At 42.5% G+C, this 22458-nt stretch overlaps 2 protein-coding genes across 2 annotated transcripts; both read right to left on the reverse strand.

Annotated features, from left to right (window-relative positions):
* Positions 1-4716: 4716 nt before the first annotated feature.
* LOC133919212 (uncharacterized) lies at positions 4717-5535 on the reverse strand. Its single transcript, XM_062363534.1, has one exon. The coding sequence runs from the start codon at positions 5478-5480 to the stop codon at positions 4869-4871; it is 612 nt and encodes a 203-aa protein (XP_062219518.1). The 5' UTR covers positions 5481-5535; the 3' UTR covers positions 4717-4868.
* Positions 5536-12093: 6558 nt separating this feature from the next.
* LOC133919213 (isocitrate dehydrogenase [NAD] regulatory subunit 1, mitochondrial-like) lies at positions 12094-15657 on the reverse strand. Its single transcript, XM_062363535.1, has 4 exons — positions 15004-15657; positions 13305-13544; positions 12863-12941; positions 12094-12604 (listed from the first exon to the last, which is right to left on the reverse strand). Exons 1-4 carry the CDS (start codon positions 15541-15543, stop codon positions 12330-12332), a joined length of 1134 nt encoding a protein of 377 aa, XP_062219519.1. The 5' UTR covers positions 15544-15657; the 3' UTR covers positions 12094-12329.
* Positions 15658-22458: the final 6801 nt, after the last annotated feature.

Raw genomic sequence — 22458 nt, forward strand, 5'->3', positions numbered from 1 at the left:
GCACGCTCGGAGTGCACTTGCACGAGATATTTAACTATTCGCTATTTTTATGGTGTATTAATTTACTTTTTTTACTGATAGTTAGAGCATCTCCAACCGAGCCCTCTTCTCACCCCCTATCCTATATTTGAGGAAAAAACGATAAAAAACGGTCTCCAACCGACCCCCTATCCGATCCCCTTTATTTGAGAAACCCTCAAATCTCATCCCTCACCCCCTACATCTAGGGACTCCTCATCCAACCCCTCATTTGGGAGAGAGGGGAGAGAGAGAGGGAGAGAGGGGAGAGAGAGAGAGGGAGAGAGGGGAGAGAGAGGAGAGAGAGTTACCAAATATTAATAAAATAGAGGTGATTCGAATATAGGGGGTCAAATATGAGGGGTCGGTTGGAACGCGTTGAGAAATAGGGGATGGAATCTGGATGAGGAGTCCCTAAATAAGAGGAATAGGGGGTCAAATATGAGTAGCCGGTTAGAGATGCTCTTAGGACTATCTGATCTGAGTTATTAAAAATAGAACAGTGACAAATCTGTTATCACTCACTCAATAAAAATGATAATTAATAGTAAACATAGTTCTAAAAACTGGACTGGCTAATGAACCGATCAATTCTCTTGTTCACGCTTCTTTAGTCGAACCAGTAAACCATCGTTTTATAAGGTAATTAAATGATCTTTACTCAACATATTCATAAATACAATGCTAGAAGAGTGGTAGGCATCACGGTTTTCAACCACGTTGTTGTGAGTTTGAGGCCTCAATTTTGTTGCTCCTACAATATTTAATTCTTTTCTCACCCTACCTTTCCAACATACGGTTCTTGTAGCGGTTTTGGTCAAAAATTAGTGGTTCAACTAGTTTTTAACCGGTTCGATTTCATGGTGGTCTTTTAGGCGAACCATACCAATGAGATAGTTGGCTCCAATTTTTCTGGTTTAATCGGTAAAAGCAGTTTGGGTTTTAAACTATGGAAACTATGGTAGTGAGTACTGGCAAGCTTGTCTGTCCTATTCAGCCAAATTAGGGTTAGATCTATACTTCTAAAGAAACGTTTGAAATTAGAACTCAAGGTTCCAAATGTTTGGAGTCATTTGATGGGCACCTAAGTGTGCGGAAAGGTTAGTGCACTTTAATCCATACCATCTTCGAAGATATTTGGACATTTGCTCTTTAAAGCACAAGTACTCTCCTTTGAAACCATTTATGGTATTAACATTATTCGAGAGGACTACTCCTACTAGCACTATTTAACCAAAAACATTAGACATACAAGAAGTCAATATTACAATGTTGCAACCGCCGAAGAGAAATGTAAAGTCTGCTGCTCGTGAGAATCAAGAAATCGGCGCCATTGAAGCATCCTTGGAGTTTCACGATGTCATAGCTGAGCGCCGGTGATGCACAGAGCATGGCTGTGAGAAAGGGTAGGATAGTTGCCTTTTGTATTAATTAAAAAGAAGTACCCGACGGGTTAAAAAACATTAAAAAAAATAGTCGAAGGCTAAAAAAATAAATATATTATTTTCGCATTAGATGCCCTAAACGCCACACACCTATAAAATCCCACGACTCGACCTCTTCCTTATCTTTAGAGCAATGTTGAGTGCGGATTGATACAAATTGGATTTTAATGTCAAATCGCTCATCATCCTGTCACCTGGGAGATGCGAGCACAATTGCACTAAAGAGGAAAAACGTCCACTGACCACGTCTGTAAAAGGGATAAATCCACGAGAGCAGTTACATGCTAGCAACCTGCACCGAGACCCTTTTATTTTTATCGAACGTGCACCAAGACTAGAGAAAGCATGAACACTGGGGCTTGGAGGCACAGTCATCCAAATGACACAGATGGAGTGCAATCAGGCTAGAGTTGCGCCATTGGGCGCTTCTTGACCTTTGGATGAAAAAGGGCCAATCCTGGTCTCACCTAGCTATGGTGTGGTTGACAAGCCTAGCTGTTTTTTTTTTAACCTTTTCGGGTTAGTTCTGATTCTTTGATCCTGCAAAAGCAGCCTACCAACCTTCGTAATCGTATCTTTCAGGCTTCACTTGTTAGTGCAGTCACTCATATAGAGCTCCAACTGTAGTTATTTATTTGATTTAAGCTTATAAAAAATTTAAATCAGAAAGAGCTCTACTAAATAGACCTATAATAATGTCTTTCATATTCCACTTGTTATAACATCACTCGTGCTTCACTGAAAAGTAGATCAAGCTATTCCTGTTTTGGCGAAGGGAGCTTCTACTTCTACTGGGGAAGGAAAGCTAGCGTAGAGTAGTTTTAGACACAAAAACTAGTTGGTTTAGACATAATCAAGAACCAACTGTAGTTGTTTCAGAGCTCCATCACTTCGCGGAATACAAATTAACCAAACGTGTATGGTCTTTTATCGGGGATTGGACTACGCAACCTTTTGCTCCAGCCAACGGCAGGGCACTGTTCTGATGATATCCATCAATGGTGGACAATCATGGCTCACGCACCGAACAACAGCGGCAACGTTGGGAGAGTCTAGTGGGGAGTTAGCAGTGGCGGAGCTTGAGCAAAGGGGCAAAGGAGTAAGTTATCATACTAATCACTACGTGTCTACATATGCTAAATCAACAAAGTAGTAAGAAAAATAATAATTTTGCTCATATTTCGATCCCAAAAACTATCTATTATACTAGAGCAATTGCAAATTTGAAGTATATATAGTACTCTATAATGTATAAAGAAGAAGCATGAGAACTTTAGAAAACACGATAGGTAGATATATATTACTCTATAATATATAAGAAACATAACATTAAGAAAGAAATATGAGAAGTTATAGATACAGAAGTACGAGAGATAGATATAATGATATTGGTCATGCAATACACAAACTGATTAACAAGTAAATTTGTCTTTTTAATATATGTGCTTAGAAGTAAATAAGAAAGATTTGGATGGCAAGGGGGCAGAACCCCGTTTGGTCTCCACATAGCTCCGCCGTTAGTGTCAGGGGCGAGATGTAGCGATGGAGGCGTAGTGTGCCATCGGCGCTATTTGGAGCCGATGGAATCGTGGTTTCCTTCTTTTACCCGAGAAATCAGAAGGAGGCCTCCATTTCACATCTGGAAAAAGGCTGAATCTTCACATTCAATTTTCATGGTGCATCCAAATAGCCTAGCCCAAGACTTAAAATTCCAATTCAGCCCAAATGATGGGATCCAAACGGGCTCTTATTGACGACCACCAATTACCATGGTGAAAGTATTTGACGGGACAACATCAGTATGTTAAATCTGAGAGCGAGCCGGGTTAAGCTAAGATAGAGTATACACGCATGCATCCTCCTAATCCCCTGTAGTGTGTGGACGTGTAGACATGTATATGCTTATGAAGTGTGTTCGTCCTTGTACCCTCTCAAAAAAAAAAATCAATATGTCAAATCCGGTTGGTGCTTAGCTGCAAAGAATATCACACAACTCTCGCCTGTGCAGATTTTGACGACATCACCTTGTCTGTATCATGCACATCCAAACGCCTGTCTACTCAACAACTGGGAAACGCGGGAGCTTGACATGTTCATCACTTCATGCTTCTGTTCAGCTCAAATTCACATCGTTTGTGCAAGGGACACGGGTAATAAAGCCTAACGCTGATTGCAAATCCGAGCGTGCGCACACATTTTTCATTGAGGAATGTGATCTGGTTGTGAGCTCAAATCAAACGAATAACTACAGTTAGAGCTCTATGCGAGTGACGTACTAACAAGTGGAACCTGAAAGACACGATTTCGAAGGTTGGTAGGCTGCTTTTGCAGGATCAAAGAATCAGAACTAACCCGAAAAGGTAAAAAAAAACAGCTAGGCTTGTCAACCATACCATAGATAGGTGAGATCAGGATTGATCACATCGAACACAGCAGATTAGAACCTTCACAAAATTAGATTGCAAATGCTATGTCCAACTCAAATTCATATCGTTTGTGCAAGGGGCATAGGTAATAAGTCCAATTAAGGCTGATTGCAAATGCTACAAGCATGTTTTCAAACACAAGGTCGGTTTATTACACAACATATATCACAACAAAACACACACATTTTTCATTGGGGAAAGTATCCTGTTTGTGAGCTCAAATCGAACAAATAATAAGTTTATAGGCTCAAATCAAACACCGCAGATCCTTCACAAAATTAGATTGGATTCAGACTCTGACATGCATATTCGTGTCAGGTAACACTGACTTGTAATCTACCATGCTCGAGAGCACGAAACCACACTGGAGTAAGTACACAGGTCTGATATTGCAACTGGCTAACTGTATATATGCATCGACAACATTTAAACCAAGGAATATTTAACTTTTTGCGAAGGAGTGGCAGAGAATGACATATGGATCCTCAAATGCCCCCAATTCAGCCATGTCACGATAAAATCTCCGATCAGAACTTGATAATTTTATATGGCATACCATTATAATGCTGAATTGGTCATATTTAAAACGCAAAGTTATCCAAAAGCAGTACCAAATCGAACAAATAATAAATTCATAAGGTCAAATCGAACAGCGCAGGTTCGAGGCTTCAAAAATTAGATTGGATTCAGGCTTATACTCACCAGCCTTTGCAACACACAAACTGGAACCTGTAATCTAACATCGATCAAGAGCAAGCAACCACATGTCGCCGGGTACAGTGTGCACCAACTTGGTAACGATTTCATGATCAGCCAAACTAGCAATGTATCAGTAAAATCTGCCATCACAGCTTTCGTAATTTCATATGCCATAATATTATGATCCAATAGAACACTTCGAACGCATACTTATCCAAAAGCAGTACAAAATTCTCGTTGAACAATGTAAAAGATACAAAGATTGAGAGGCCTGCCAGATTCAGCTCTCGAGTCCGGGTACCTGCATGCGGCGGCTGGCCTCGGATTTCTTGCCGCCGAGGAGCTCGTCGGGGACGACCTTGAGCTGCTTGCGCTTCTTGGACTTGGCGATCTTCTGGATGGTCTTAGGGTTGGTGACCCGCTGCAGCTTCGTGCCCGTGCGCAGAATGTTCTCCGCCTTCCGTTTCTCCCGCTCCTCGCGCGCCTTCCGCTTCGCCACCTTGTTCTGCCGGATCTCCTCCTTGAGCTCCGCGACGCGGGCCTGGTAGGCGCGCTTCAGAGATTTCTCCCGCGTGCGCTGCTCCAACGGGATCGGCTTCCGCGACGCCACCACGGCCGAGGCGCGCCGGGTGCGGGGCTCCTTCCAGCGGCGGCCCGACACGCGCCCCGCGATGACGCCGTCGTAGGTCGGCTGCCCGAAGGAGGCCGGCCTCGAGGGGTCGGACAGGGAGGGCACGGCGCGGAGCTTCGACGGCCGGGGAGCGTCGGCGTCGAGGTCCATGGAGTCACCGGCAGCGGCGGCCTCCTCGGCCTCTTCCTCGCGGCGCTTGCGCTTGCCGCGCTCGCCGCCGAGGCCCTCGTCGAGGTAGCGGAAGTCGAGGTGGGAGGCCATGGGAGAATCGGTCGGGTGCTGGGGGCGCGGGTTTGGGAGAGAGGAAGGCTGAGGCCGCGGCGGCGGGTTTATTAGGGTTTGCGTGAAGCGGCGGCGGATAGAATGGGCCGGGCTGGGACGAGTACTGTTACGAAGCCCAGTTTGGCAGGGCCTTTTTCCCGAGATGAGGCTGGGCTTTATCCATGAGCTATTGACATCTGTCACCGTTTTTTCTTTTCTTTTCTTCTTACTAGCTAAGTGTATATGTGTTGTAACAAAAATATGAATATTAGACACAGAAACATCAATCACAAATTCAATGTATGTATACGCGGATATTTTATGAGAGTGCCGTCACAAGAATATATCGAAAGTGATGTCGTAATTTGAGTTCAGATAGGATCTAGAAAAAATAAGGAGATTATCTATTAATTTTCTCTTACTTAATTTATTTATTTTTATTAATAAAATATGTCTTATATCTGTATCTGGTAACGAGGTGGGAAGGCCGAATATGGTTGGCAAAAATGTGTAAATTGTTTGAATTTTAGAGATTTTTATTAGATGTGAGAGAGTAGAGTAAGAAATGATACGAAAATTAACTTATATTTTATATAGTAGAGAAGATTGATTAGAAGAATAAAAGATTCATGCCAGCAAAGGTAATGATTTTTATGATAAAAATCTGACCAAAGTTGACTGCCTCCTGACGTCCAAAAGTATGACAAGGGGAGAGAGGTTTAGAGAAAAAAACTCTTTTTTATCCTAACTAGTATTATGCGCCTGTGTTACAATAGATCCTAAATCTAACATTCTTACGTTGTAATGGTTCTTAAATCTCACACATAATATTATTTTATTTCCTATATGAAGAAAACAAAATATGATGTTAAAGATAATACTTAATTCATAGAATAATAGTGCACTACTAATGCCTAAGATCCAACATTAGAATAATATCACGACTCTTGATTTCTTGTCTTGTATATATGTCAATGGCTTAGCTCCTTCAAATATGTAATCTAATATTAATTATTACACCCAATGTGCTATTGGAACTTAAAAAGTCGGATATCCAATACCATGTAATGAAGTGTGCATACGTGGAATCCATGTGTCTAACAAAATAAATTCGATAATATTACAACGCAAGCTGAAACTTTCCAATAATATGTGCACATGGAATCCACATTGCAAAAAAAATCAATAATATGGTAACATAAGCCGAAATTTTTCACGATAAAATAACTGGCTGGGTGAAGCACATGCAAAATGACACCACACATGTACATATTCACTTAATACTTGAGCTGATATGGTATGGGCTAAAAAGGAGAAATACCCAATATGCAAAGTCACTTAGTACTTGAGCTGATATGATATATGCTAAAAAAGAGATACTCAACAATACGTCAACATTAGACACGTATATATTCCCACAAAATAGGACCAAACTACTTAAAGGGGGTAATGTCAAAACCTATGCAGCAAAGCATGGACTAAAATTGAGCTGATGGGGCTCTTCAATTCACTTGGATTCAATTAGTACAACCTGAAAAGAAATCTTGAATGGGTGTGGTATTTATATTGTAGAAAAAAAATGATATTGGAAGGAACCTGATGAATTTTAGCACAATGCTGCTTCATTTTCTCAAAATCGCAAGAGGTGTAGTTAGGGCACCTGAGGATTTGTTGCTGCCAAAGCATTATAATTTCCATTTGGATTCAGCATGCATGTTAATTAAACTGCAGAAACAATTCAAGACAAGTATGTAAAGAAAAATACTCAGTTCTAAAAAAATCAACACTCAGTATAATCCATTAATATGATAGCACCAGTTTTTACAGAGAAGGCCACTATATAGCATCAAATATAGCATTAGTAGTGGCGGGTGCGCGTAGAGCTAGGCGGGGGCGGCGATGACACAGCAGGGCAGCGGCGGCAAGAGGAAGATAGTGGAGGAGAAGCCAGGTGTAGTGGCGGGTACGCGTGGAGCTAGGTGGTGGTGCCGATGACGCAGTGGGGCAGTGGCGGTAGGAGGAAGAGGGAGCCCGTGGCGGTGGCCGGGAGGGGTGATGCACCACAAAAATAGGGTAGTGCCAGCAGGCATGGTGCGTCATGGGAAGGGAGGCGTCTAGCGGGGCTACCGTGGGAAGGGAGGAGTTCGGGGGGAAGGGGGCGTGGTTTGCTTCGAGGACGTCGGTGCTCGTGGGGAATCTCGTGAGGAAGTCAGCGACAACATCGGCGAGCGGGCTGGCCAAGGTGGTGAGTAGGGAAAGGAGGTCGACCCGCTCCTCGAGCCGCAGTGTGGGGATGAGGGCGTCGCGGCGGGCACAGTCGCGATGGGGGCAGTGGTTGAGCTAAGTGAGACGGTGGTTGACGCTTTTGGGGACGTTTGAGATCTATTCAGGAGCGGACAAGGTAACATGAGGCAGTTTCGATCCTCTAGAGAGAGACGTCGGTTTTGCTCCGATTTATTTGAAGGTGGGTTTTTTTTCTGGTTTTTTATTAGAAACAGGGGGAACTGAGGATAAACGATGCACTAGGAAACTTGTACTTTATATTAGTAGAGATTTGAGCATTATGGTATACTATCAGGGAATGAGGTAGTTTTATCTTTGATGTGTTTTCTGTTGAAATATATATTAGATGTAGAATGGAATATTTAAAGAGAAATTTATGAGCTCAGAATGACTTAATTGTAAGTATCAGAGCGCGTATAGGTAGTCAATAGAGCATTAGTAGTTTGGAATACATAGTCCCAAAAAGTTATATATGGAAGAAAATATTGGTTAGAAGCGCAAGTCTAAACTATAACACGAGTTGAAACAATCATACACTCACCCCAAAAAATGTACACAGAACAATCAGCACCCTTAGATCTATCAACAACCAACAAATACAACAACCGGGATTCGTTTGATGGTGTTTTACTGAATCCAATGGCTGAGAATAAGTTGTCATCAACCGTTGAAAATCTTATGTCCACCCCCAACAAGTGTCCACGAAACTACTTGAATCCTCAATTCTAAATCCAATGATCGAGATTACGTTATCCCTCACCATCCCCTTATTCTGTTGAAAATCATTAATTTTCATTAATTTGCTTCTCATAATCACAGCTGCATATTTCCTTCCAAAAAAGGATTTACAATCAATGACCGAGATTATATTGTCCCTCCACCCACGAATCACGCTCCCCACCCACAAATTATGGGATGTGATTAATCTCCTTCAAAATAATGTCTATTCCTTTCATAGTCTCTCCACCCACAAATCACGAGTTTTGATTAGTCTCTTTCCAAGCAACGTTGACTCCAACAGTACTCATTCATAGTGTTTGTGTCCGCTCCTCTTCTCCCTACCATATGCATACGCTCCTCCTCCTGGCCGGCGCGTCAATTGTTCCACCTCCCCCACTAGCGTAGACATCGCTTCGCCTCCTATGCGGCCTCAACAACTAATCATGATTGATATCGAAATCATTAAATTGCTCATCATAATTTGCTCACTATAATATCGTCTACACATTTTCTTCCAAAAAGATGGTGAAATCACCTAGAGATCAAATTCCAAATCACCCAATCAATTAATTCCTCCGTTAACCCCTAATTGCGGTATGCTTCCCCTACCTATAAGTCAATTAATTTCTCAATTAGTGTAATTATCTTCCCTATCAAATCCCTCATAGCCAACCCAACATTCTGAACCAATTAGTCGCAATCAATTTGGAACGTTCATCCTCACTGGATTGAATCCCGCACGCTCCCAATTCTACCATCTTACCGCGACCTGTCACGCCTTGTTTCCTCACGTTTGCGTTGCCACCCGCCTCACCCGCCTTGACGAGACCACCATCGTCTCACCACCCGACAAGAGGTTGCCGCTAACAAGCCATGGGTCGTGCTTGAGGGAGGTTGCCGCCACTTCGTTGACCTTGGTTGCATCGCACACTCCAACATTCCCCGCACTCCGCACGAGCTAGCCTCCACTCGCATCGTCCTCCTCCCGCGTCTGCCTCCCACTTGTGAGCGCAAGTGCCTCTAGGAGAAACGTGACATGCTCTTCTCAGTGTGGTCACAACTATTAGGATTGGTTCGACGGTGCATGGGTCTTAGTCCCCGATGTTTCCCCCATTTCTTCTGGACATTGGTGCATTCCCTCACGACCAGGGGCGCTGCTATGGCGCAATAGTATCTAGGGGGCACAGCGCAACCCAGCATCAACTGACAGAGCTCGATCAACACATGTTGCACCATCACTCGTAGACGTCAGTGTGCGGCCCATCATGAGTCAGGGGCGGCACCCAACCTAGCTTTTCCTTGGCTCTCCTGTTGGTGCTGCCTCTTCCTCCTCCTAGACACTCATAAAACATGCCTCTCACGCTGTGTCGCTATTGCACTCTATGAGCACAATCACATGCTAGAGTTTGTCTTCGTCCCACCCTGTTGTGTTGGCCTCCTTCCTCCCATGTTGCTGGCTACTGCCTCTCTTCCCTGCCAGTATGCCCCAAGTCAGGTTCTTCCTCAATGTGATCTTCACCCTATTTTTACTCCCTAAATCATATTCATCAATCCATGTCCATTGAGGAGCTGATATCTCAGTTTTGTTTACACGATTCGATCAACTCTCTTTCCTAAGAACCTTAATTTCATGCCCGACTACCTTCATATGGTTCCTTTGGTTTTTTTTCGGGTAGCATATGATTATTATTGTTTGACTCTTGGTCTCATTCTTTGTTGTGTCATGCATGTATTGTCGTAAGCATGGATGTGTAACATGGTGGATCATTGGATCATTACTGGTAAATTTTCACATCCCTATTTGTAGTATGACTTTCCAATCTAGATTTGACATACTATCTATTTGTTTCATGGAACTTTCCTAGCTCAATTGTTAAATCATTTGCTCTCATCAAATCATGACCTTATATCTCTGAAAAATAGCTAATTAGTGTTTACCACATTTTTAAGTAATACGATTACCACATTTGGGACCTCCTTTGGATCCATCATGTTTTTTTATAACGATTTCTATGTTTTAATTTTTAGTATAAATAACATCACATTTGTTATCTTTTCTCTGTTCTTATATGTTAATAACTTATGCTTTTCTTCTTGTTTTCATACCTCCCAGATTTTAGTTGACTGAAATCTATGAAGTCTTCGATCGATGGCACTGGCGGAGAGATTAAGGTTAGGGGTTTGGGTGCTCCATGAGGGTGCTAAGTTATAGAGAGGCACAGGTGATTGCTCTACCGGTGGCGGGCAGCAGTGTGGTGGTATGACGACGATGCAGTGGTGCTGCAATGCCGCGAGTGGCAGCCGGGTGAGGTTGGTGACGGGGTCATTAAAATTGGGAGGGTAGAGACGATAGGAGAGCTACTGGAGATGGGATGGTGTAGGAAGATGGGATAGGGGAGCCAGTCGACGAGTGGCGTTGGGTGAAAGAAACAGACTATCATTGAGAGAGAGAAGCGGGAGATGAAGGACAACTCTTGGATTGTTAGATCATGATTCAATGTTGGACAAACATCGACTGAAATTTAAGTCATTTATTAGTTGTAAGGCATTTTAAGCCTATGCATCTTGCTTTAATGTTATTGGGGAATGCTTGAGGCATTCTACTTGTACTGCTATGAGTATATTTTGGTAAGTGGTTTTATGATGTGTAAAATAATAGTAAATTTATACTAAACATAGGAACATTGGTGCATCATATTATGCAATTCAAGATAAATTAATTTTCTATGTACTTACATATTCATTATTTTTTATACTATAAGTTGTATTAGAGAGATAACATGGATATTAAAAGTAATTTGTAGAAATTGTTGTAACATTATACATTTTTTACTTACTCATGTGACCCCATAACCAGTGTCCAGATCCCCTGTTATGCTTCACCACCATCCCTCGAGTCAAAGTGGATATGTACTTCGAGCTCTATGTCACAAAATGTGCCCATTAGACGTCATTTCCAACTTGTCGTTCTTTGCCAGATACTGGCGCACCAAGATAGATACATGGTTGTCGCCATATCCTCGGAGGATTTGACGGTGTTAATGGTTGCTGGAGACGATCGCTAGACATTATTGAAGAACCCAACAGACAATAATGAAGACAACAATTATTATCTAAAAGTTTACTTGAACGCTATTGTTCACACAAGAAATGTTGTCGTGAACCAATACGTAGGTCTCTTTTCATAGGAACCAAACACTTGGATCCCTCAATGGTGCAGAGACCTGAGATTCACATCAGCAAAGACTCCTGCACACAAGTTCTATCTGGACATATTGAGTGATAGTAAGCTTGTACTGTTATAAATGTACAACCATAGAAAAATGCAGTGGTCATAGAGCAGCACACGTGTGTAACACGTACACGATTACTAGTATTCACAAACAGTTAAACTTTTCAGAGTACTTACAAAAAGAACAGGCACAAACTTCTAATAAACAATAGATACTGCCGACACATCGTAAGCATGTCATCTACTACATCTTCGTCAGCGTGTCAGCAGTTGCCAGTTGGACCCGATAAACTATGAGGTCAATGGCCACACCAGCAAGTGAAAGGGAACGAATCTTTCACGCTAATACCACAAAATTACTACAAAGGACACATCAAATAGCCGATAATGGTTTCAATTCTCTTATTTCCAGTTAGAATAACAAAAGTAATGCTTGAAACTTAATAATGGATTTACTCAGTTATTCCAAACCAAAAGCAGAAACAGGATATCGAAGATTGTACAAGGATCTGCCGAACAAAATGGTGATCTAAATCTATCGGGAAAAAATATTTAGTCAGGACTAGTCACCTAGTCCAAGCAAAAAGAAGGTTTCGAAAGCACAAGGTTGGTCGTCAACCCAGTTTGGCAATGACTGCATCTGTGACTTCCTGGGTAGTGCTGGTGCCGCCCAAATCTTTGGTTCTGTATTTGCCTTCTGCAATGACACGCTTCACTGCGGTCTCCAGCCGGTCGGCAAATGATGGGAACTGCAAATGCCTCAACATCATGGCCGATGAGAGCAGCAGCGCAACAGGGTTAGCTTTCTTCTGCTCCACAAGCTTCTCGTTTCCAACATTTCCTGCAGAAGCACCTTGCTCGAAGACGGCGTGGTCCTGACCAGCATTACCTGCAATGATGCAGCACACAAAGATTTACGGGCTTTCTAATTTCATATACGGCATGTACTCAATAATGAAACATGCACAAGCTTGGTGTTCAAAAACCATGGAAAAGGTTAACTACTGTATCAAAAATAAACACATCAGAGGATGTAATACACTAGCAAGAAACCATCAAATTATGGACAGATGCCAATGTAACTTTATGCACAACAATGTTGGCTATTTGCATAGGTAATGTTTGTAACTAAGAGTTGAAATTATACCTCCAGGCATGACACCAGCGCCTCCAGCAATACCTGCAGCTACGTTAGACACCAGATTGCCATAAAGATTTGGGGTGACCTATGAAAGGAACCAAACAAAACTAAGTTAAAATTCCAGATAATCTAAGAAAATTCATTTGAAGACTTTGGGTTAATCAGGAAAAAGGTTCTTTACATCAGGAGAAAACAAAGGAAAACATGAGCTTGGAAACAATACAACCAACATGCTTTGATATCACATCTGCAGAAATTCAGTTAACCACTTTGGTACTCCAATAGTCAACACAAGATCAATATACGACTGTGGGTATACGTCAAGCAGCAGATCCAACATTAGCAAGACAGAAAGCATTGTACTTTGCCTTTGTGACATGAGAAAACCACATCAACTAGCAGCTAGGTGAGAAATAGAGTGGCATTTAAGTGATAAGTGTATACATACCATAACATCAAATTGTTCAGGCTTCGAAACAAGCTGCATACAACAGTTGTCCACAATGATTTCACTATATTGAATTCCAGGGTACTTCTTTGCAACCTCACGGCAAGACTCCAAGAACAAACCATCAGCAAGCTTCATGATGTTTGCTTTATGTACTGCTGTCACTTTCTTTCGATTGTTAAGGTAAGCATACTCAAAAGCATACTTGGCAATCCTTTCTGAGCAGAACTTTGTTATCACCTAGCAAATCCATTAAGAGTAATATGGAGAAAGGATCCTTTAGATGGCAGAACAAGAAAGGGCATCTTGAGCAAACCCACAGATTACCATAAGAAAATGTGTAGTGAAGGACTTCAAATATGACAACAAATACATTTCCATTGACAAGGCACTCATGTAGGAAGAAGCATTGACAAGACTAGGATTTCTAGATAGTTAAGGTGGTACATATTGCGCACCAATCACCCTAAGAAAGTGTCCTGCTACCAAGTCAAATGGTAACACGTGCCATGGTCTCAATACGAGTGATAGAAGAATCTAACCAATGAAACGAAATAGCTGGAACTTTAACACACTCTTTGTGATGTCCCAGATAAATGTTGCAGAACAAATAAAAAATCAAGTTAACCAAATCAAAATGGGTTGTACAACAATGCTATTTTGGTGAATGTTTACATTCACTTCTTCACATAGGTTTTTCAATTAGTAAACATGTAGAATAATAAAAAATAACAAGGCAATGCAAATTCATTACTCAACATGATGAACTAATATACTTTATGAAGGAAAAGTTTCACTTTAACCACGAGTTGATGAGAATGACTTGTAAACTCTAGAATGCACACTCAGTGCTCACTTGTCCAAAAGTCATTGATTACAAATCAGTTGTTATGTTCAATTTTGCTAGTTACTGTTGAGTGTATATTAAAAGAGAACAACAAAGGCTTGCTTTGGTAACAACATGACTACAACATCCTCAATGCTGATACTTTGTTATATACGGTTTAAATTAAAAGAACAGTAATGATGAAGACTGTCAATCCTTGAACAAATATATATCACCTATTCACTGTCACTGTTTCATTACTACCAAGAATGACAGGAACAACATACATCCTTGTGGACCATCGATGAGCCTCTTATGAATTCTACAAGACCCTACAAACTAAGTGAACATCACTCAATTTGGGATACTTTGAAGCACATACTTATGTATGGACTATTCCCCTGATACCAAAATCTAAACCTCATAGCAAGCAGTCCAGCTAGCAATAGAAGAAGAAAAGGTAAACTGATCCAATGCATATGGTTTTTCTGATAACTCTATTCTACAGTGTCTGAACCGAATGCACCAGTAATTATGTTTCAGCCATAGTCACCAGTTGACGCGTTCCCGGAACTGGGACAATGTTCCTGGGACGAGGAATGCGCCTATCAACCCAGAAATAGATGGTAAGTGATCTAACATACAGGGCAAAACGATAAGATTACAAATTCAGTTCTCCCATGGGATTCCCTCATCATGCATGGGTTCAGCAGTAAATCTGGAAAATGGATATCTATTCCAGAAATTAGACGGATAGATTCATGCATAGTTTACATTAGCTAGCAGCTTAGCACATACACACATTAACTATTATACACTGCATCAACAAGCTGAATAATTCTCCTAGAGAGAGCGACGCGAAATTCACCATACCTTGAGGCTCTCCACGACGCCGGGTACGACCTCATGCTCGAGCCCCGAGTACTCGCCCTCGGTGTTCTCCCTGATGACGACGATGTCGACGTTGTCGTGCCTGGTGGGCAACCCGGGGAGGTTGAAGCAGTTGACGAGTGAGGCGTAGAGGTCGAGCTCCTTGCGCAACTGCACGTTGAGGGAGGAGACACCCCCGCCGACGGGCGTGGCGAGGCCGCCCTTGAGGCATACCTTGTTGCGGCGGATGGACTCGATGACCTCGGCGGGCACCGTGGGCATGTCACCGTGGACCTCGTAGGTCTCGAAGTAGACCGGCGCGTGCATCGCCTCCATCACCTGCCGCACGGCGCCAGTGACGAGGGGCCCGATGCCGTCGCCCGGGATGAGCGTGACGCCGCGCGGGGCGCCGTCCCCCGGGCGGGGCATGTAGGTGACGGTGCGGCGGGAGACGGCGCCGGCGAGCGGAGTGGACGGGGATGGTGAAGGGGGAAGGGACGGGGAGAGGAGGCGGCGTAGGAGAGGGGTGGATCGCCGCGCCATGACCGGGGCTAGGGTTTCGGGGCGGATGCGATCGGGAGGGAGGAAGAGGACTCGAGGAGGCTGTGGGGGAAAAGGGCCTGGAGGTTTTTTACCTTTTTCCTGCCCTTGGGCTGTTCCAATCAACAAAGCAAACTATATAATCAAGTACCAGTCATCTCATAAAGCCATAAAAATTATCAACTATGTCAACCTAAACTAACCTACTATAGGCGAATGTTCTTCGTAGTTTGTCTAATAACTTTTCTATAACTGTCGTCTAATAATTTTTCTTTTCACATCCTTGATCACTTTAGTTGAGAAAAGCTAAGACATGATTTATTATGTGAAACAAAAAAGACAGAATAACTTTATAGTCTTATGATTCCATTCATTCATCTTCTATATCAACACAGTTTTCTCTATATTTCCCCACTTCTTTAGAAAAGCTAGAGACAGATCCAGCAGAGTCTCCGGGTGTGTCCAGGCAAAAAAAAAAAAAAGAATTAAGACTTGAACTAGTATTATGTGTAGTCTAAGTATAATATTAGTAATGATAGACTACATGGCTGCTTCCTTCTTGCGACACCCAAATCAGGCCCATATAAGTAGCGGCCTAGGAGCGCTCCCACCGTTTGGCTCAAGTGTCGTTGTTGTTCGTCCTAGGCTCATGGCCTCCCAAGCACGATTGCACGCATACAACGACATGTTATTTATTTCTGCTTCGATCCCTCCACTCCTCGGCTTGACGCAACGATGTGACGTGCGACACTAACAACCCTAGCAATAGGACAAGGGTACAAGGTAGCACGACTGGGCGGCTAGCGGCCAAGAAGCCACTCGCCAGGTATCCCCTCCACCTCCAGCCCTCCCATTCTTGGCCTCTTTTGATTTGGACTTCAGGATATGGGAACTTGCCTATTTGAGTGAAGAGTTTTAAACTAGACTAAGAAATAGAAAATTTTGTTCTATCATTCTTTGGGAAAGCACAAAAAGATCCAACCTATGATATAGTGTATATGTTAGGAGTAACGGAGCACTTCCTAAGATGAGAGAAGTTCGTCCTAAACTTAGATATTTTGGAACTTCGGTTCATGTAAGACCATTAGATACTCTAAATTAAGTAAATTGTATTGCAATTAGCCAAATTTTATACTTAATTCATTAAATTTATGATATAATGCAGATGCACCGGAAAATAAACTTGTGTACAACTGGCTTTGGAATGTGCACACCCTTGGGAAGTTTTCTAGATCCGTCATTGAGAAAAGCTAGCGCGTGATTTAACATCCTCGACTAAAATCGAACGATATTAACAATGCTTTTGCCTATGTTAATGAAAGATCTCACCACATAGCGCCTACATTATCCTCTCTACATTATGACTTGATAAAAAGCATAGACTTAATGTTCAACTAGACATAGAAACAAGCAAGAACATGTGCAGGGTATGATGTAAATAGCTAGCAAGGAAAATACAGAGAAGAGGACATGGGTCCAACGATTGGCTAAGTAGTCCTCGCATAGGCATGTGTGAGGAGGATGGTGAGCTGGTTCCATAGCTAACAGATGGTTCATTGTGAAACTTAGAATTTATTAGATTTTTAATGTGTTTTAATCATGGCCGAACTTTGTACAGTTCTCATGGAGTTTGCTTTAAATTATCGTGAAACTAGTAAGTTAAAACTGCAAACATTTATAAAATCGCTTGAAACCACTTTTAGTCTTGAATTTATCAAAATCTTAGTTTTAGACTTATTTTTGGAATTTGAGGACAGTTAAGTTGAAAATTTCATGTTCGCCCGAATTTTATACCAACGTGCTCTAAGTCTACTTTTAGTTTGTAACCATACTGTATCATCGAAATATGCTAGGACGGTGGAATGACTAGTTGTCGTCTCGTTATTTTAGTGGCTCTATACCATCATTTTGGATGGTCAGAGCCATGAAAATTAATAATGGTCCTTTAGCAAGTTCCGTCACAACCTGTAAGCATGTTAGCTTAGATGTGTGCCCTTGATGACCGATAAATGCATAAATCATATGGAATTTCAATCTCTTATTGGCATTTTTTTACAATCCCCAACTGGTTGTTGATGGCAGTGTGCATATATTGTGCATATATACGTGGAATATATTGTTAAAGGTGTTCAAAATGCATCAAATATACTAATACATAGTGCAAAATAAAATTTACTCCATGATTTAACATAGGAAACACCAAAGATGGTACATCTTTATAGCCTTATGATTCCACTCGTTCACCTTCTACATCAACACACTTTTCTCTACCTTTTCATCTCTTCTTTAAAAAAGCTAACACATGATTTAACATCCCTCGACTAAAATCGAATGATATTAACAATGATTTTACCGATAGTAATGAAAAATCTCACCACATAGCACCTACATTATTCTCTCATCCTCTCTACATCATGACTCGATAAAAAGCACAGATTTAAAGTTCGATGAGACGTAGAAACAAAAAAGAACATGTGCAAGGTATGATGTAAATAGATAGCAAGGAAAGGATAGAGAAGAGGATGTGGGTCCAACAATTGGCTAAGTAGTCCTCACATAAGCATGGGTAGGGCTATCCACTAGCAGGGGCAAGGTGGGAACTCACACAGTGCCTCCAAATAATTGAGCTCCAAATTCTAATTAACTTACTTAATTATTTAATTAATTAGAAAAAAACCTAGCAAACTGTTATTACACGCACAATTTTGTTAATCATTGATGTGACTGCTGCATTTGTAGAAATGGGCTTTTCTAGACTCAAATTGTTGAAGTCCTACTTGCGTTCTACTATGACACAAGAAAGACTCAATAGATTAGCGATAATAGTACTTGAAAATAATGTATTAGAGAATATTAAGTATGAATATATACTTAAATATATCATTTCAAGAAATACTAAAAGTATGATATTTTTTTAGTAGAACATGAGGTCAGTTTATTGCTTGAGTACTACATTTACTCTTTTAGCATTAATATTTGATATTCCTAAGTATTGTAAGAAAATATGTATTGAAGTTATATAATTAAACGAAAGTATGCTTTAGTTATATGAATTTTTTAATTTTAGGGCCCCATTTTACATTTCACACCGTGGCCTCAAATTCCTAGAGACAGCTCTGGGCATGGGTGAGGAGGATACCATAAAAAATGTAGATCAACGCGCCAGGCGTCCGGTATACCTAGGATTCATTGTCAGAGATTATCCTCCAACAGTTGGTGCACCAGGTAGAGGACATTTTTTCACATTTCTGCAAATCTTGATATTATGGTTGGGCTAATCATGACTAGACCCACGATGACCACTGAGTCCTGTTTCGAGGACCTCAGCCGTCGCGAGGTTTTCATCATAAGGTATGACCTATACGAGCTCGATGTGCTCTAAGTTTGGGACACCGAGACAGAGTCCGAAGACTCTAAGACCCAACATGAGGTTTTCATGGTGACCATGCAACAGAGGGCAGTAGAGATCCTCATGTCACAGGAACTAGTGGTGATCCCCAGGCCATGCGCCCTGAGGGAAACTAACCCGACACTTGACATGAAGGCGCTCAAATATTGCCCCAACAACTATAGCACCACCCAAAAGAGCGTCCACCTTGGGTGTAGTCCTTGGCAGCGGCATCTAGGCCGTCACACCACGACTCGGACGTGCACCATGCACCAAACATGAGCGCTCGGGGCTCCCCCTCACGATGTTTCGCCACTCCACGACCAGCGGCTCAACTATGAGGCCATGACGCTTGCGTAGAACCTACAGAATGCACGAGTGCTTCTTAGCTACCCGTCGGTGACGGTACTAGAGGGTTCGCCAGTAGCACTGTAGTTGTGTGACCTTGCACTCTTGGTAGAGACCACCCGACACTAAACCGTGGTGGCAACCACCACATCCGTCGCAAGGACTGATGAAGGGTGCGACCGCCAGGGTTCACAACGGGCCCTGTATCATGAGATATATCATGCTCCCTTAGTAACAAGGAGTACGTGGATACCCCCACTGTGTCAAGACAGTCAACCTATCGACCTGTGTAACTCTCTTCACACCCGTGAGATCCACAACGTAATCCAAAGCTAGAGGGCCACCCAGGAATAGAAAGAGGGTGCGGAGGTGTCGGACTTCTCCATCCCATTGCTTGGGCTGCAAGACCGTCAGCTCTCTCCCCGATCATGTGCGACCTCCCATCATTGAGCGGCTCCTGTTACGGGATGGGGTGCAACACTTTATCAACGCGACTACGAGAGGTGCGCTAGCCGGATAAGTTTCGACTGATCCTAGATGAGAAATATGACATCTTGTCCAACCTGGAGGAGTTCCTGTAGATCTACACCACCATGAAGCAGGTTGAGGGAGGTGATAGGAATGTCATGGCGAATTATTTCCCAACCACCTTGACTGGTTCGGCCCGATCTTGGCTTATGAACCTCCCTTGCGGGTCGATCTGTTCCTGGAAAGACTTGTGCGACTAGTTCATCGCCAACTTCTAAAGAACCTACACTCGACCAGAAGTCAAGGACGACTTATATCAGGTTAAGCAGCGGTACGACGAGTTACTACGAGAAGAAGAAGAACGACCACTTCTTGTGGGCGCCAGAAGCGGAGGCAACCTTCCAAGATCTCAAAAGGTACCTCTCTTCACCTCTTGTACTAACCGCTCCTCAACCAGACGAGGAGATCATGCTCTATGTTGTAGCTACCCCACAAGTCACGAGTGCGGTCTTGCTCATCGAACGAGAAGGTCTTCATTGACTAGTATACTATGTCAGTGAAGTCCTATATGATGCGAAGGCTCGGTACCCATATGCATAGAAGCTGTTATACGCTCGCAAGCTCATGCACTATTTCAAGGCCCACAAAATCAAAGGTAATATCCTTGCTCCCGATTAGGGAAATTCTCCACAGCAGGGATGTATCAGGGAGAACAGCGAAGTGGACAGTAGTGCTTAGGGAGTTTGATATTCAGTTTGTCTCTTGAACGGCTCTCAAGTCCCAGGCGCTGGTTAATTTCGTGGTCGAGTAGTCGTCTTTTGAGCCCGAGCATGAACATTGACCAGAGGCGAACGAGCACTAGACCATGCACTTCGATGGGTCGTTCATGCTAAAGGGAGTGGGGGCAAGAGTGGTCTTGATATCACCAACCGGCAACACCCTCAGGTGCATAGTTCAATTATGTTTTTAGACCACTAACAATATTGCAAAATATGATAGCCTCTTGTTAAGAATGAGAGCAACCTTCGTACCTAGTATAAAACGTTTGCTAGCGAAAGGGGACTCACTACTGGTTGTAAATCAAGTGCAAAAAGAGTTTCAGTGTTCTGACCCGATAATGGCGGCATACCTCGCTGAAGTGAGAAAGCTGGAGCGACGCTTTATCGGATTTGAGGTTAAGCATGTCCTCCGCAGGGACAACTTCCTCACCGATGAGTTGACATGTCTAGCTTTTTCTTACGAACCTGTCCCAGTCAGAGTCTTTGAAGAAAGACTTATATGACCATCCACAGTAGTCTCGGGCTAACCTGAAAGGGATACTCTTCTAAAAAATGGAGCACTCGAGGTAACACCTTTAGAGGCAACATCTCCCTTGGTGCAGTCCTCGGGCGGTCATCATGTAGTCACCTAGCTTAATTCGGGTATGACCTAGATGGATCATATCTTAGCATGCCTTCATAATTGAGAGATCCCTGACAATGATCATCAGCAGAAAAGGGTCATGTGTCAAGTCCGCAGATATTCCCTGGTAGAGGGACGCCTTTAACGCAGGGGCAACGACCTTTTACTGAAATGCATCACTCGGGAAGAGCAGGGCACGATGCTCTCTGATATTCATAGAGGCAAATGTAGTAGCCACGCTTCATATCACACTCTGGTCGAAAAAGCGTTCCTGTAAGAATTTTATTGGACCATAGCCTTCCAGGATGCTTGCCAGCTGGTGAAACGGTGCGAGTCATATCAATACCATGAGTCGCCTGGTATAGCTCTGTCGTCTGGTTTGGCATGGTCCGTTTGTGTCACCATCTTCTCCTCTCGTATATAAAGGGGTGGAGACGGGATGGAAAGGGAGGACACTCTGTACTTGTTTAACACACTCTATAAGAAAATATACATGATATAGGATTATTATCCGACGGAAGGTCTGAATCTAGATAAATCATGATATTTTTGAGTCCAGTTTGGTATATATCCATAGGAGACATAGATCAACATGCCCATCATTTGGTGTATCCAGAATTAATTGTCAGGAATTATCACCCGACACTTGCGAAACTTAGAATTTATTGGATTTTTAATGCGCTTTAATCATGGCTAAACTTTGTGCGGTTCTAGTGGAGTTTGCTTTAAACTGTTGTGAAACTCACAAGTGAAAACTGCAAAGATTCAGAAAGTCGATGGAAACCACTTTTAGTCTCGAATTTATCTGAATATTGGTTTTATACTCATTTTCGGATTAAGTTGAAAGTTTCATGTTTTTGCCCCAATTTTATACCAACATGCTCTAAGTCTCCTATCAGTTTGTAACCGTATAGTTAGAATGTGATATGATGGTATAATGATCGATTGTCGTCGGGTTGTTTTAGTGGCTCTACATCATCAATTTAGATGGGCAGAGCTCATGAAATTCATAATGGTCCTTTAGCAAGTTTTATCGTAATCTCTAAACATGTTAGCTTAGATGTGTGCTCTTAATGACAGATAAATACATAAATCACAGGTAACCTAAATTTCAATCTCTTATTAGCATTTTTTTTCACAATCTCCAACAGGTTGTTGATGACAGTGTGCACATAGTTGTCGTCACCGTCTACAGCACACCAGAAATCGCTTCACTGTCGAGGTATATTCATCTCGCGGGGCTTCCCCATCCATAGAACTCGCTGCCCCCCCCCCCCCCCCCCCTCTGAAAACCTGTCTCTCTTCCGCCCTGT

This window comes from Phragmites australis, chromosome 5 (assembly GCF_958298935.1).
Source record: "Phragmites australis chromosome 5, lpPhrAust1.1, whole genome shotgun sequence".
In the NCBI taxonomy this organism is placed as follows: Eukaryota; Viridiplantae; Streptophyta; class Magnoliopsida; order Poales; family Poaceae; genus Phragmites; species Phragmites australis.